At 42.1% G+C, this 15,892-nt stretch overlaps 3 protein-coding genes across 9 annotated transcripts in view; 1 reads left to right on the forward strand and 2 right to left on the reverse strand.

Moving 5' to 3' along the window:
• Positions 1-6,863: 6,863 nt before the first annotated feature.
• ntpcr (nucleoside-triphosphatase, cancer-related) lies at positions 6,864-9,857 on the reverse strand. The gene is made up of 5 exons (XM_026190161.2): positions 9,717-9,857; positions 9,151-9,313; positions 8,959-9,064; positions 8,105-8,320; positions 6,864-7,607 (listed from the first exon to the last, which is right to left on the reverse strand). Exons 1-5 carry the CDS (start codon positions 9,748-9,750, stop codon positions 7,530-7,532), a joined length of 597 nt encoding a protein of 198 aa, XP_026045946.1. The 5' UTR covers positions 9,751-9,857; the 3' UTR covers positions 6,864-7,529.
• A 1,095-nt stretch (positions 9,858-10,952) lies between these two features.
• map10 (microtubule associated protein 10) lies at positions 10,953-13,675 on the reverse strand. The gene has a single exon (XM_026190844.2). It carries the CDS (start codon positions 13,563-13,565, stop codon positions 11,091-11,093), a length of 2,475 nt encoding a protein of 824 aa, XP_026046629.1. The 5' UTR covers positions 13,566-13,675; the 3' UTR covers positions 10,953-11,090.
• A 506-nt stretch (positions 13,676-14,181) lies between these two features.
• The window catches only part of LOC113035329 (signal-induced proliferation-associated 1-like protein 2), an 80,100-nt gene continuing 78,389 nt past the window's right edge, over positions 14,182-15,892 (forward strand). For 6 of the 7 annotated variants that reach the window (XM_026190838.2, XM_080287846.1, XM_080287844.1 and 3 more), the window contains exon 1: positions 14,183-14,343. The gene's annotated coding sequence lies outside the window, so the exon portion shown is untranslated. Of the gene's footprint in view, positions 14,344-15,892 lie in introns of all 7 variants that reach the window. The other variant, XM_080287848.1, reaches the window with a different exon arrangement.

The raw sequence follows: 15,892 nt of genomic DNA on the forward strand, positions 1-15,892 counted from the left end.
ACAGAGTGCGCATGAAAATACACTGAAAACTGCAAAGTCAAAAAATATCTTAAAATGCTAATTATTTCCATGTGTGATGACCTATAGGACCTACATAAGTATGAGCATGGGCTGTGTTTGATCTATAAGAGCAGCTCATATCAGCTGAGGTGCAAATGCTGCGTCTGAAATTGTAATTTCAAATTTGAAAGTCCTCACACTTCATGCAGAGGCTAAAAATTGCTGAACTGTTAATTCAAGTGGAAGAGACTACCATGGCTGAACTGTTTTTGGGAGCAGTTTAAGCTGTGGAAACATTAGCTGAGCTGAGCTTGAAGTCTCTGTCCTTGATAACTTTCAACATGCACTAGTTACATGCAGACCTTCATAACATACTATGATTGTACCATTAGGCCTGCACATACACATTAAACTATATCATTTTACCCTGCAACCACTAAATAAAATTTGTGTTGAGTAACACTATCACTGACTTTAAACCCCCCCCCCAAAACAAAACAGTTGTGAACTTTTAAGTCAGACCATGCTGCCAAAAGTCACACTGTGGTCTTGGCACATACCTATACATACACACATGCACAGAGCAGCTACAGTAGCGTGTGCAATGGAAAAAAGTTTGAACAGTTTTGCATTTGTGGTGTAAATTTGTCAGAAGCACCCAACAGAGGCATTAATCACAGCAGGTCGACAATCTGTGAATCATTATCCACACGCTGTAGAGATGAATACCTCTTGACTCGACCCTTTCAATATCCTGCAAAGCTCTCCATATATTTGTTCAGTTTATGTAACGCTGCGATAATCTATATGTCATTAGAGCACTCTGCGGTGGAGGAGTTAATGATCCACAGTGACATTCTTGATATGGCATAAAGCTGCTGCATGTACATATGGCAGCTATTTTCTTGATGTACACTGAGTAGAAACGTTTGAGGGTTTTACTCTCTCTATATATTTTTTCTCTTTTGTAAAGTTTTGGAATGACGGACACATCAGCTCAGCGGCCCTGAGGGGAGCAGTACCAGCCAATCAATGGCTCACCATAACCCAGATCATTGTGTCCTCTTTTCCATCTGACCTTACGTATCATCCACTGACAGATCCTGCTCCTTCCTCCACAGCTCCTAGGGGCTATTTTAACCCTCCTCTGAAGACACAGTGATGATTCTGGAGGCTTTGAGTTTAGGATCATGTAGCGGAGCAATGGACACCAACTCACACGCATGCACCTCCGCTCTTTGTTTGATACGTTTCCTCTATCTAACCACTAGATACTGACCACAAGATATATCCAGCCCAAGGTGAAGCCAGCTGATGCAAAACTGACCATGTTCCTCTTACAGGATGTATGACTCCTCACACATGACACATTCCCACAGGAAATAGGTTAGTGGTTTCTCTTGAACAACACAGAACTGTTACATTGAAATAAATATACAGCTGTGCAACCCATTGTATGAATAGTAAAGGGGAAAATGTGCATTTCTGAGATCGTGGAAGGATTTATTTATGCCATTATTTCATGTTTTCTTTTATATTTGTCTTTCATTCTGTAAAGTGAGCTTTTGCAGGAAAGGTATGCTGGCAGCTCAGGCACAGGCTTTGAAATCCAAAACTGTCTGCCTCCAGCAGCCCCGGGGAGCCCATGAAGGTGAGGTAATGGGAAGAATGGTTTAGGAGCTATCTGCGGTGGGCAGCAGGGTGGAATAATGGTTAGGAGCCCGGATCAAACAGCGTAATTTCCACTGGCTTTGGATCCTTTCTGACATTAACTGCCCACCTGTCAGGATCCGCAGACTTTTGCCATACTTATTAGCACAGTGAGGTGTGGACTGACTCAGGATTTTTTTTTTTTTACCACTATGTGGTGTGGGGACAGTGGACTTGGATTACCCATTGTGACTTGGATTACTGCTGGGTTTAAGGCATTATACACAGACACGATAGCTTTTTGGTATTATCCATCCTGTCACAATACAAGGCTGTGGAGATGGATAGAACAGTAGCAGTAGTAGTAAAGTAGTTTCAGTGGTTAGTGTGTGTGGATTTTTACACAAATCTCTAATCAGTCTAATGATAATCCCCATGCAGCTGAGTTATAGCACCTAAGGCTCCTCACTCGTGGCAGAAGTAGAAACTAATTTTAAAGAAGTCCACTTCTGCTATCTGTGCACAGAGCCTTTCAGGTTTATTTGGGTAAACAACCGACTGAGTGAACTGCATGGCACAGATATTTGTGGAGCCTGTTTGGCCGTTGCTATGTGAATATTTGGCTTGTTAATGAGCACGCTGCCAGAAGGCTTTCTGCAAGGTGAATTAAAGCTCAGATAGCTTTCTGGGAATATATCTGAAATTGCAAAGTCTGGTTGTAATACTCTGGGGGGGCCAGGTGAAACCTAGTGGCAAAAAAACCCAGTGAAAAATATTAAAGCTCACATACCCAGGCTACACTGACAAATGACCTTGATTTAAGGGGAGTATTGCTAAGTACTTACCATGTGCAGGCTTTGGCACAGAGAAATCTGACATCACAGATGTTAAGAAGCTTTAGCCTCACATCTTACAATAAATCATAGTCATCTTGGGAAATAAATAGTGAATTTGAGATCTGTTTTTTGTTTTCTTTTTTTGGGAGAAAGTTGGACTTGTTGTTTATCTCCCACATGGTCTTTGAACAATATGTTAGATTCTTATCAGTAGTGCTTGGCCTTTTGGCCAAGGGCTTCTCGGACAATACATCATACACTCCCCGCCTCTACAGCTGTCAATGTGCCTCCTGGGCTGGTGCCACATAGTGCAATAAGTGGGGAGAAATTTCCTCATCTAAGCCCCCAGCTCCCCCACTCTCACTCACACAGCCCCAACCCTTCCCTCCAACCAGAAAGCTCCCTTTTGTCCTGGATTGTTTGTAAGCTCTTTGCATTTCTGTGCCCTCCATGTGCTGGATAAAGGGTGGAGGGTGTCACACAGACATCTGTCACAGAGATATGGTGAGAATGCATCTCTGCGATATGGATTATGGATTAGTTCACTTCATATTCATTCAAATTGTTCTACAGTGTGGGCCATTTATATGGATACACTGTAATAACATGGGAATGGTTGGTGATATTAAAGTCCTGTTTGTGGCACATTAGTATATGTGAGGGGGCAAACTCCTCAAGATGGGTGGTGACCATGGTGGCCATTTAGACGTCGGCCATCTTGGATACAACTTTTGTTTTTTCAATAGGAAGAGGGCCATGTGACACATCAAACTTATTGGTAATGTCACAAGAAAAACAATGGTGTGCCACAAACAAGACTTTAATATCACCAACCATTCCCATGTTATTACCGTGTATCCATATAAATGGCCCACCCTGTATATTGCCTTTGATGGAACAATCCTCACAGTACACATTAATACAGTACCTTCAAGCCCCCTGGCAATATGTCTATTGTTCCAGTTGCACAGTGGTTGTATATGAACAAAATCATGGTGTTTACAGAAAACCACAATAACCATATATCATAACATTACCATAAGACTGGGAACAAAACATAGTTGGTTTGTGTGTGTGTATTTTGACACATTTTTACCCTTATACATAGTCATACATTGGAGTTACATTCACACAGAACATATTAATCCTGTTATTGGGTGATTTGCGTTCTTTATTGTCGAGTACTAAAAGGTGCGTATACATCTGTGGCTGGCCCCGCCCTCGGATCCTCGGATCACAACACGGTGCATCTTCTGCCAGTCTATAAGACTGTACTGAGAAGAGAGAAAGTGAGGAAACACCGCATAAAGGTTTGGAGTGATGATGCCTCTTTAGCCCTGCAGGGCTGCTTTGACTGTACAGACTGGTCGGTGTTTACCGAATCATGTAGAGACATTAATGAACTCACTGACGTTGTCTGCGGATATATATCCTTTTGTAGAGACATGATTATTCCCTCAAAGGTTGTGAATTCTTTCCCTAATAACAAACCATGGTCCTCTAAAGTTCTTACGAGGCTGATTTACGAAAGGAATAAAGCTTTTACTGAAGGGAATACCTTGAAAGTCAGAGAAATTAGGAAGGAGATTAGATCAGAAATTAAAAAAGCTAAAATAAAATACAAGGATAAGGTAGAGGCGGAGATGGGTAGCAATAACTTAAGGGTGGCTTGGGCTGGCATGAAACACATGACTGGTCACTGTCTCAGTGACTGTAATAAGATAAGTCTCCCTGGTTTTAGTTCAGATTTTCAGTTAGCCAATGAGCTGAACAGATTTTATTCGAGATTTAATGATAACTATATTCCAAGAATACACTTGATTCCTTAATAGAGAGCACCAGAGGCCCCCCAGTTTTGTTCTTTGATGAAAGAAGGGTGGGAAATCTTTTTAAAATGAGTAAGACTAATAAAAGTCCAGGTCCTGATAATATATGTGGCCAGGTGCTTAGAACATGCGCTGAGCAATTATGTGGTATTTTTTATCACATCTTTCTTTTATCTCTTCAGCAACAGAAGGTTCCAGAGGTATGGAAAAAATCAATTATTTCTCCAGTTGCTAAGACCACAAAACCTACATCATTAAATGATTTTAGGCCTGTCGCTCTAACATCTTTAGTGATGAAGTCCTTCGAAAAACTTGTCAGGAAGGAGATCCTGCAGCAAGTAGAGAAGCTGATAGATCCACTACAATTTGCATACAGGCCTTGTAGAGGTGTTGATGATGCAGTGGTCACTCTGTTGAACTTCCTTTATCGCCATCTTGATGGCGCCAAAGCTCATGCTCGGCTTTTATTTATTGATTTTTCTTCTGCTTTTAATACTATCCAGCCACATCTTTTAGTGGACAAGCTTCTTAACCAATTTAAACTTAATTTTAATCTCGTTGGTTGGATCTTAGACTTCTTAACTGATAGATCACAGTGTGTGAGAATAAACGGCTGTTTTTCCAAACAGCTGAACTCTTCCACTGGCTCACCACAAGGTTGTTGTCTCTCTCCTCTTTTGTATATTTTGTACACTAATGACTGTCGCAGCACACAGGCCAATAGGCATTTCATCAAATACGCAGATGACACAGTCATTGTAAGCCTCCTTCATGGTGAAGAGGATTCCCATGGGCCTGTTGTGGAGGAGTTTGTTTCATGGTGTGATCAGTCCTTCTTAATGATTAACACCTTGAAAACCAAGGACATGGTTATAGATTTCAGGAAGTCATCCCCTCATCCTGCGCTTACAGTGGTAAATGGTGCAGCCATTGAAATGGCGGATAGTTACAAGTACTTGGGGGTTGTTCTTGATAAGACCCTGTCCTTTGAGTCACATCTTGCTGCTACAGTGAAAAAGGCCCAACAAAGACTGTACTTTTTAAGGAGGTTGAGAGGTTTTAATGTTTCATCTGAAATGATGACTCTCTTTTATAAAAGTTTTATTGAATCTGTTTTAACTTTCTGTATCATTGCTTGGTACGGTAGTATGTCCATGGATAATAAGACCAGACTTAACAATCTGGTTAAAGTGGCGGGCAAGATTTCAGGGAGGTCTCAGGTCCAGCTTGTGGACTTTTATAACAGGCAGGTTACCATTGACCATTGACCATTTCAGCTCTTTCAACCATTCCATCATTATTTTAAAAAACCAACCTTACCAAACTATCTATTTTACCATTTATTCGCTGCTTTAACCGAGTTATCACTACTGTGCCTTGCATTCACTTCATTGTTTGCACTGCTTATCTATTTTTAGCTCTGTATTCATGCTCTTGTGCTCTCAGCACATGGTGTTCAGGTGTTACAGCTGAGCTTTGTTAAAGTAACCCACAGTCTTTCTGTGCTTTCCCTGCCAGCAAGTGCCCCCGGCTGGGAATCACTTCTGTCAATGATATGCCCACAACATGACAGTTTGGACAGCATGGTTGCTAATTACATCATAACGCATCGAATGCATCCACACACACCCTTGATTTGGTACAACTGGCAAGGCCTTGGCTACTGTTACATAATCCATCTGCTGTCTTGCTGCAGGGTGCTGACAATCACCTTCCAGTCAGGAGAGCCGCCTCCCTCGGCGCTACGCTATGCTTTGCCTTGCCCTGCCCTGAACCGCACCGTCCACTCTGCAGCAGCTACAGCAACATCATGTTGCCATGTTTGCTGAAAGATGCGACCAGTGAAATGTTGACTTTGAAGCAGTTTCAGCGACTGCTGCTGGTGCCAGCGGATCCAGCCGTACGTCAGCGGAGCCCACAAAACAGATGCTGGCGCAGCAGCGTGTCTGACGCACATCACAGCTGGCAGCTCTTTCTGCAGCCAGCCTGACAGGTTACATCAGTTATACAAGCGTTGTTTTTATTTATTTTTTTTTTTAAAGGGGGGGAAAAAAGTATTTTCACTTTGAAACGACCCAAAGATGCTTTGGTTTTGAGACAAACAGCTTTGCCAGAGGGTTTCTATTAAAAACCTTTATGCGACTGCCAGACTGTGGAGCTCACGCAGAGAGAGGGAGAGATTCCACTTGCAGCGAGCTGATGCAAACAATCAGCAAACTCGGGAACTTTGAATGTACTTGAGCTACTTCACCTCACTCATAGCCACTAGCACAGCTCACCAAATTCTTTTAATATCTGTTTACTTGTAATCAAAATATGCATTTTACCTTTGCAAGCCTTCATAAACCACTTTGAAGCTTTTTTGTGAAAGCATGCCAACATCTCAAAAACCTTAAATCCACTGATGCTGTTTATCCTTCACTTTAATCTGACTACGCACTGATATTGATGAATATCGCATGACCGAGTGTGGAATCCACGCAAAGTGCAACATATTTATTTGCGCCGGAGAACACGAAAACACTTGCCAGTAAAGAAAATGAACAATAAATACCCGAGAAAAACAAACTGTTTATTTTTAAATTATTTTCTGTTCACATTAGACGATGAATAAACCATGAAAGGATGGGCTGCATCGTTAAATATTGATCGACTTTCAATGAGAACAGCCTCAGGTTGATGAGACAAACGGAGGCTCGCATAGCAAAGAGCTAAATGAGTCAACAGGGGCACGGCTTCGTTCGCCCCTTTATTAAAAACGGCAGCACCACCTGACTTTGTGGGGAAAATAAAATGATATTTTATACTAACAGAAGAAAAATGCCTTCTGATGTCTCTATAAATCAGTTAAACAATAAAGACCTGTTTTTGAGGCTTTGACGTATTCACCCAGAAACTGAACTATTTCCCCGCTGTCTTCCATCTCTCAATCAATTATTCAGCATGCACACCAGTCTGAGGCTGTATGAGAAAGGGGGGAAAAAAATTAATTGTTAACATAAATAAATGCATGCGACACACCAACTCCCCCAGCAGCCAGGGATGCCTCTAAGCTCAGGTTGCAACCCCAGTTGCAAAGCGCGGGTAGATCCTTTTAATCGTCTCTGGCTGTTTGAACTGTTCCAGCGCTGACACTTAGAAAACTTGTAGTCAGCAAAGAGCCACACGCGAGCTGCAAGGTTTTTTCCTTTTCAGTGGCTCCATACGAAGCTCAATATTAGGCTTTCGACTTTAAACATTCCTGCAGTGTCTCTAAGATGTCTTGTAGAATAGCATTTCTGTTCTCCTTAGACACCTAAATGGGAAAAAGAAACAAGTAAACATAGAATTTAGAAAGTGTTTATAGCCTGTGTGAGCAGAATATACAGCCATGCATTAAATACAAAGATTAATATGAAATAAATATAGAATATAATGTCCAATGCCTAATCTGACCTGTTGTAATACAAGTAAAATTACCAATGGTAGGTCTTTAAGTTCATTCTGCCTCATGCAATAACTCCCCCAGCCTGAGAGGGAGTACAGTGAGTAGTTTGCATGACAAAATCCATAACTGAGTCTTCCGTGATGAATTATTTTGACATTTGAGCCCTCCCTTTGTTGTTAAATCAGTCACGCATGATTTAGAGTTAATCCTGCCGTAGAGGAGGGATAATGCAGGGCATGGCCCCTGTATGTTAGTGAACAGACTGCTTCCTAAGGCCAAGTGGATGCAGTCTAAGCAGAATCCTATAGCTATCAAAATCTGTTTTAAAATAGCAGGGGAAGCATACTAGGATTATTTATACTCACAGTGAACACCTTGACGTCCCTCCTGTTCCGCACCTCTTCGACCAGCCCCAGGGGTTTACCTTTAGGGATGGGGATGGTGCCCAGGATGGTGCAGGAAGAGCTATCTAAGGTCTGTCTCACTGCCCTGATGAAAGACTGGCTGAAGAGCTCCATTTTCCCAATCTCATCGATGACAAACACCTTCCTGCTGCTGCTGCTTCCATCCGCCGAACCAATCTGGAGATGAACGATGCAGACATTACATGGAGTAGTGGGGCTCAAGCTAACGATTACTTTGTCACCAATTGATCTTTAATTATAATGTCAGCCAATCCTTTGGTCTGTAAAACACCAGAAAAAAGAAAAGAGAAATTTCCTAGTTGCTTAAAATCAAGCACAATCCATCGGAGGAGATATCTATTCATTTAAGCACTAAAGACTATTTTGGATGCTTAGTTTGGTTAGTTAAGGGAAACATCTTTTACAGGCAGACGCTCGTCGTTTTAATATTTCACGTATGACTGACACCGAAAGCGTTTTGTGTGATGCTACACTGCAGATCTGCTGTGATTACAGAGAGAGTGAGATGAAAGTGAACCACGCGCTGCCGAGGCACAGACATCTTTCTTTACAGCGCATGTGTAGGCGTCACTCCAGGTTCACTTTACATGCCGGATTAATCACGGTCAGTGACAGCCAGACGGCACCACGAACACTAAAAATGTCACTGTGGAATTTACGTGTTTGCAAGCTTACAATTATTCCATCAGTTTTCAGGAAAAAAAATCAAAGTGGAGGGGAGAAGGGAGTCTTTCGCTTGCTGTGATCTACTGATGAGGGTGGCTTTAAAAAAAGCCCATGTGCTGCTTACTTACATTTCTGAAGAGGGGGAGAGCCAGATTTTCAAATGAAGGCAAGTCGACCACATACTGGCCAACTGTGTACTCCCGCCTGCCGTGAGGCTGGCTGTCTCTACTGTCTCTGCAAGTTAAAAAAGAAGTGAGTCAAAACAAAGTGAGAAAAAGAGAGCAGGCAGTTTGAGTGAGACTGCATGACAACACCGCTACCTGATTCTGGACAGGTGGCCCCTCGCTCCTGTCAGGGTGACCACATCAAAGCCGACTCTCCGGCCCCCTTCCCTGACCTCCTCCGTGTAAAAGCCTTCAGCTCCCACTCCTGATGACACTAAAGCCTCGCAGGCTTTCTGGACCAGGGTGGTTTTCCCCACACCTGAAGGCAAAACAGACAAACTGTCGAACAACTGAAATATCACCGTTTCAAGCGGAGGGATCCTGCCTTAAGTATTACTATGGTAAAACAATGTATTTAATCCTTACAGCTCTAAGACGATTAGGTAGCATAATATATTTATGTAAATCATCAAAAATATGGCGTCACTCCATCGTTATAATAATACTAAGAATAATAAACACAAACTAAACTAAACAAAAAAGGCTGAAACGTTAATTGGGTTTGTTACCCGAATAAGAGTAACTGGAATAAGCTAACCTTCATTCAAATCAACGTTAAGACTGACTTTTTCTTCGCTGGGACTTAAAACAGCTGACTGACCGCTTTAGATTTACAGCGACTTTAGCTTCAGCAGCTGGGTGCACTCACTGCTGACTGTTACCTGGAGGTCCTGTCAGAAATACGTGCTTGAACATTGTGGTTTCCACCGTCCAACGTGTTCCTGCAGCTCTTCCGGACACAGAGTTGACGCATGCGCAGTAAGAGGTAAAACTTAGGACGGCACATTTAACGATTTTTTTAAATGATTTTTTAAAAAACCAAATCATCTATAAAAGACAAGTTAAATGGGTACATTTATAAAAGAAAATGTTTGCCATAAACAACTTATTTTTCTTTTAAAAATAAAACTTGGGTTTTGTACAACTTTAATATAGAGTTATAGAGTAGTGGATCAACAAGTCCAACATTTCCAAGTAAAAGTTAGTGAAGTATACGGTTGAGTAAAACTAACATTTTCCGAATTATTAAGGTGCAGCTGGTTAACTCTTTTATGCAAGATGCCTTGTGAAATCTTATATAAATAATATTGCTTGAAATCCATCAAAAACACAATTTAAGTAAAACGTGTATTTAAGTCTAAAATGTGATATAGATTACTATTTGTTTGAACTTGTGTTGCATTTCTTTGCCTTTGTATTCATTCCCCTATTGATAACGTTCCAATTTTTCAGTTTTATCCATTGCAAAGTTATTAGTTTAAGTATGCATTCGTGTGTTTGTGATTATCTTCAGATATGTTAGGACAGCCATTTCAATTGTGGATCTGACAACAATGGATTAATATTTAAAAATTTGACTTCACAACACACTTTGACAGCCTGCCCTCTGAACACGAAAACAGAAACACATAATGAAATGTAGAAAGAAAATATTGAAATAAACCAACTTCTAGATAGGATGACACATACAAAGAAAAATAATAGTTAAATACGTATGAACAAAGAAATTTAAACAGATAGTAATTTAAAAGACATAATTGAAAGTGGTATGAGGTTGTATCATGCCTGATAATTTATCTGTATACATATAAATATTATTTCCATACAGTCTTTGTTTTCCTTGTCAAATGATATGAGGGGATAAATGGAAAGTAGCAGGTGGAATTTAAAGGAAATGCCCTGAAATCAGGAGTTGCTACAGGACTTGGAGATTTTCAGCTTGTGACTAAATCTGCTGATTTGGCGCTTTTATGCTAAATGATTTGCATAAATGGCACGCTTATAGAGATTTTTCATCCTCTTATATGTTATCTAAAGACTCATGGCCCAAAGCTTAATGCAATTATCTAGTAGCTCCAGTATTAACTGAGTGATTAAGATAAAAAATGACTACAAAATTTCCAAAAACGTCTTTATTCAAGAGCATTTGCAGACATTATGAAAAGGAATTAAATATACAAGTTGATTTCTTTGCTACATACAATACTACAATTCTTGATGTTACCATAGGGTATATTTATATGCTTTTTTCCCCTTTACATAGTGTACCCAGGGAGTTTGCTGGCCACTAGCTCAGAGATATGCTGATACTCTTTCCTGAAATCCAGAGATCCCAGTTCATCCTCCAGTTCCTCTACCTCCTGGGGTTCAACGGAGGACACAGAGTCTGCAGACAATCCTCGAATGGGGATGCTGTGGTTGGCTAACGCGCTCGTCTGACCTCTCGATGACATCAAACTCTCAGTGCAGGAAGTCATTTCCACTCTGCCACTCGCTGACATCTGCTTTCTACTTTGCAGGGAGGCTGACCTGTCTCTGTCACACTCATCAGAGGAACAGCTGAGGGCAGAGGTTTGGGTACGAGGTCGGATGATGTGTGTACCCCTCAGAGTATGCTTTGGAGAGCTGGGGGCTTTGATGGGCACAGGAAGGGGGGCTGATCTTCTCTGGACGCTGTCGGATTCCGAATCAGAGTTCCAAAAGCGAACTGGAGACTTTGGAGTCTTTGCTCTGGAGGGCTCGGGGCTGTTCAAAGGGTCAGGAGAGTAGGCATCACTGGGCTCGAGACTGTTAAAGTCATCAACATAGTCTGCTTCCTCATTTCCAGCCCAGCTGGAGTCTGAAAATGAAGACTTTGAGCTGCTGCGTCTGCGGCTTCTTGAAGATTCAATTTTATCTCCGCGCCTGTCAGATTCAGACTGTGATTGATCTGATTCGCTGTGATGCTCGCTCTTGTCTTTGCTTTGGGGAACACTGTCAGTATCCACGCTGGGGATGTGAATACATTTCGAGAGTGTTTCAGAAAGAAGAGCCTTTTCTGAAGTTGTCGGAGAGCCTCTGCATTGTTTACCCTCGACTTTCACATGCTGTTTTAGTGTGACTGTTTCCTGTAGCGCAGAATCCCGGCTGATGCTCTGCATCAGCGTCTCAATATTTTCATTAAAATCAGAGCTCCTCTTTATTACCGACTTCCTTTTTCCAGACTTAATGGTTTTATGACCTAACCCAGTCTTTTCGTTTACTTGTGTTTTATTCTGTTTTAACTCCTCACATTCACGACGGTTTACTCTGAGAGGAGAAATCTGCTTCAGCCTTAGATTAAATGTTTTAGTTGTTCCACACACAAGCTTCTTCCTGGGTGATTTACATGAGCTTTTATTCTCAAGCAACATATTTTCTTTTTTGTCCTTTAGTTTTACAGAATCAGGTCTAACTATATGTGTGGAAACATTTCTGGAGGAATGAAAGCGTCTCAGATGAGGAAAAGTTTCCTGTTTGGTTTTCTTCAGGGATTTGGTTTGTGCCTTCTGTGGTGTGTTTTTAGCTGAAAGCTCTGCAGAAGCAGGCCTGTATATCCAAGCGAGACTGGGGTGAACAGTCAAGGGCTGGCTGCTGTTTAGCTGTGACAGTTCAACAAGCAGAGCGTTTAGCAAAGGCATCCGCTGTAAGGCTTCCCCGAGGACATTTGGAGGCATTGTGCTTGTTTCTTGGTTTCTTATTTTCGCATCGTGTCTCACTTCTGAATGCATCACTGGAGAACTTGGACTTTCCACTTCCTTTTCATCCACTTCTTCCTCTGAACATGAATCTTCAAAAACAGGAGCTTCTGAATCCAGAGTCCATGATTTGTAATCACCTTGTTCATTTACTCCTTTTTCCTCTGCAGAATAGTAAAGATGTGGGGGACAGAATACAGTTAAATCCTCCTCAGAATCATTTTCAGCTTCGTCTTGTGGTCTGTGTTCAGTACCATCAAACACGTCATCGTCTTCCTCCTCCTTTCTATCTTTACTTAACAAAACTTCTGCATTTACCTCCCCTTTGCTTTGGGCTTTTCCGCTACACTGTGGGGTTGGTGAGCAGACATTTCCAGAGTCAGGAGGCTGCGATGTAGACTTGTTTGTCTCCTTGACATGTTCTTGTGCCTGCTGCCCTCCAGGCACTCTCTCCCTCTCTGTGATGTGTGGCAGCAGACTCGCTCCTAGACATAACAGTTTATAACTCAGGGACATTGCTCCGACTTTCTCCCCCGCGAGGTTGCATATAGAGACAACAAGCCCCCTTTCTATGTGATAGGAGGGACTAGAAACCCCCCGTTCAGTCACATCCTGCCTGATTCTGTCCATCGCTTTAGCCAGTGATATCATACAGGAGCCGACTAACTTGGGACTCTCCTCTGTAACATCCAGCACCATACCATACAGCGGGGTGTTGGACAGCTGTACGTGCAGTGAGTTTAAGTCCATTTTGAAGAAACAACACTTTCCTCTGTTAAAGGCGAACATTCCAGGTTTCTCCTTTTCATTGTGCCCGGGGTTGTTACTGCTCCCGCTGATCTGCTGGTGTTGCTGCTGTGACTGATAAATTAGCAGCGTCGGAAAGTTCAGGAGTGTGACTCCCAGAGCCAACTCGTTAAGGATTTTACAATTTTTCTCTACTCGAATGTATTCCACTAAAAGCTCCAATGAAAACAGAGTCTCTGGATTATCGCTGTTTAGTTGTCCCGACATCCCGAAAGCTGTTTGGCCACAGAGAACCAAAGGGCTAACTATCAAGACGTCAGATAATCCGCTAACAAGCGCTTTTAGCTTCCATCGGCTTCCATGGAAACAGCTGTCGCAAGGGTTTTACGTCAGAGCGCGAGATTTGTGGGAAATGATGTTTCTCTACATACGGACTTAATTAATTAGCCAGTCGACAATTTCGGGGGAGGTGTTTTTTTTGCGCGTTTTATTTATTTTTCAATAAAATAGCTATTACTTAAATTTGGAGCGCTTGTTCACAAGTTTAAATCGAGAAGCATAGAAAGCACAAAAACCGATAGACACGGAAAGAAAAGCGATATTCAGGTAGTTCGAGGGAGTAACTTTCCTGCAGTTCACCAGATGGTGCCACTGTGGGGCTTATTGGACTTATACCCTAAAATAGACTCGTGGCAAATAGCAACAAGGCCACCAGACTTAGTTTGCAGGACAGTTTCATTAGACGCCTTTAGGTTCGTGTGGGGGGTTAGGGTTTATCTGGTAGTCTTCCTTCAATATTAACCTACAAACCTATATGTATAGGTCATCACAGGGGAGCGGAGTAGCGGTGGGCGGAGCCTCGCTGCGTGTCGTCATCACGTAGAAAGGTGCTGGATGGGTATCGCTATGGTCCGTGCTACTTCAGTCTGCCGGAGACTGAAAGGGGGAGATGTGAGAGCGACTACGGCAGCTTCAGCTGGTTTGACCTTTTACGGATAACTAACGCCGTTAACAACCGGGACAGGACACCGGCTCGGATTTGAAGGTAAGGCTTGCACGCCCTTTTTCGTTCTACCTCTGAAGGTAGCAACAAAGTAAAAAAGTGAAGCTGGGGAACTAAAAGCGGGGAGCGCTGCACACGGGCAGAGTGGCAGAGGCGTACAAACTCAGCTGGCACGTCGATGGTAATGGTGAACACAAAGGATAAAGTTGATTTCAAGCACCGATGGTGGTGCAGTCCGAGCGAGGGGTGGAGGTTATGATGTTTCAGGAGTGGACTTTATGTATATATATAACCTATATTTGTCTCTGTTCCTTATGACTTATGCTGCTGGTCAGTTTAACTGGATTCCTGTTTGTTTACTCAGGACATTGCAAGCTTTACAAATAAAGCAGTTTCAGCGTAAAACATCTTTATTTTAACATTCTTGGAGACAGAGTGCAAGCTTCTTATTTCGGTGTGATTTTGAAGGAACTGTGTGTTTGATAACGTTTACTTGTGGTAGTGGTGATGGTTTGTGATGGGGGACGTGGGGGCACAGTGGACTGGAGTATTTTTGAATGAATCTGTTTTGAGTGGCGTGCTTCCATTAAAACGGTGGGGGGCGATAAAGGCAGCTTTGTCCAACTGGCCGTGTGTAATAAAGCCTTCACTTGCTTACCAGCCCATATGCTCTCACCAACCATATTTAATATTTTCCTCCGAGAACCTGAGTGGGATATGTTTTTTTTTTTTGTTTTTTTTTATGTAAACAATTTGCTGTTGTGTTTTGTGTCCTTTTTGTGGTTTTACTTTGCAGCAGGTTGTTATTATGAGCAGACAAAAGACAGTTCCCCCCTCCAACAGTCCCGGTTGTTTGGTTTCTTCATAAATAATATCTGGCAGCCAGCTTCTACACAGCATATACAATCTTGTTTGGTTGCTGGCCGCTTCTGTGACCTATTCAACATACACTGCACTGTATACTCCACTGGGAAAGTAAGTCCAGTGTTGTTTGTCCTTAAGCACCGTATCCTTCCTGCAGGAAGTTGAGCCTCCACGGTAACTAAATCCCCAATAAAGGAAAATAAATAGGCCCAATTCTCTGCTGATGGAAGGCTACAGATACGACTAGGTGCTAGGAGTGTAAATCCTGAGTTTCTATTGCTTAATTTACAGTCCTCTGCATGCGTTTCCTTTTGTCTTTGCAGCTTACATCTGACCACATCAAGCATACATAGTTCTCTGCTCCCGGAACGCTTAAAATCAATAAGGCACCATTATTTTTCACAGGGTTTTGAGTCTGGGAAAGATTAGTTTTCCAGGGGATTTGCCGAACTAAGTAGGCAGAGAAGTGTTTTAAGATGGTATGTTCATGGCCTGCTTTAATGTTTAACTTTTTTTTCTTTCCTTTTAACACTAAAAATGCTTGGCTTAACTGCAGCTGTCATAGGTCTGCATGTTGGGGAAGCAACCTGAACGGGTGCAAAGATGTCTGTAATGATGTGTGGAATATTAAGCAATATTATGCATAATAGTCAATTGTTATTATTCTTTGTACATATTGGAACCCTAATCCCTTTTATCTTCTCATTCTCGCTATCATCATGCACAT

Source organism: Astatotilapia calliptera, chromosome 13 (genome assembly GCF_964374335.1).
Source record: "Astatotilapia calliptera chromosome 13, fAstCal68.1, whole genome shotgun sequence".
Lineage (NCBI taxonomy): Eukaryota > Metazoa > Chordata > Actinopteri > Cichliformes > Cichlidae > Astatotilapia > Astatotilapia calliptera.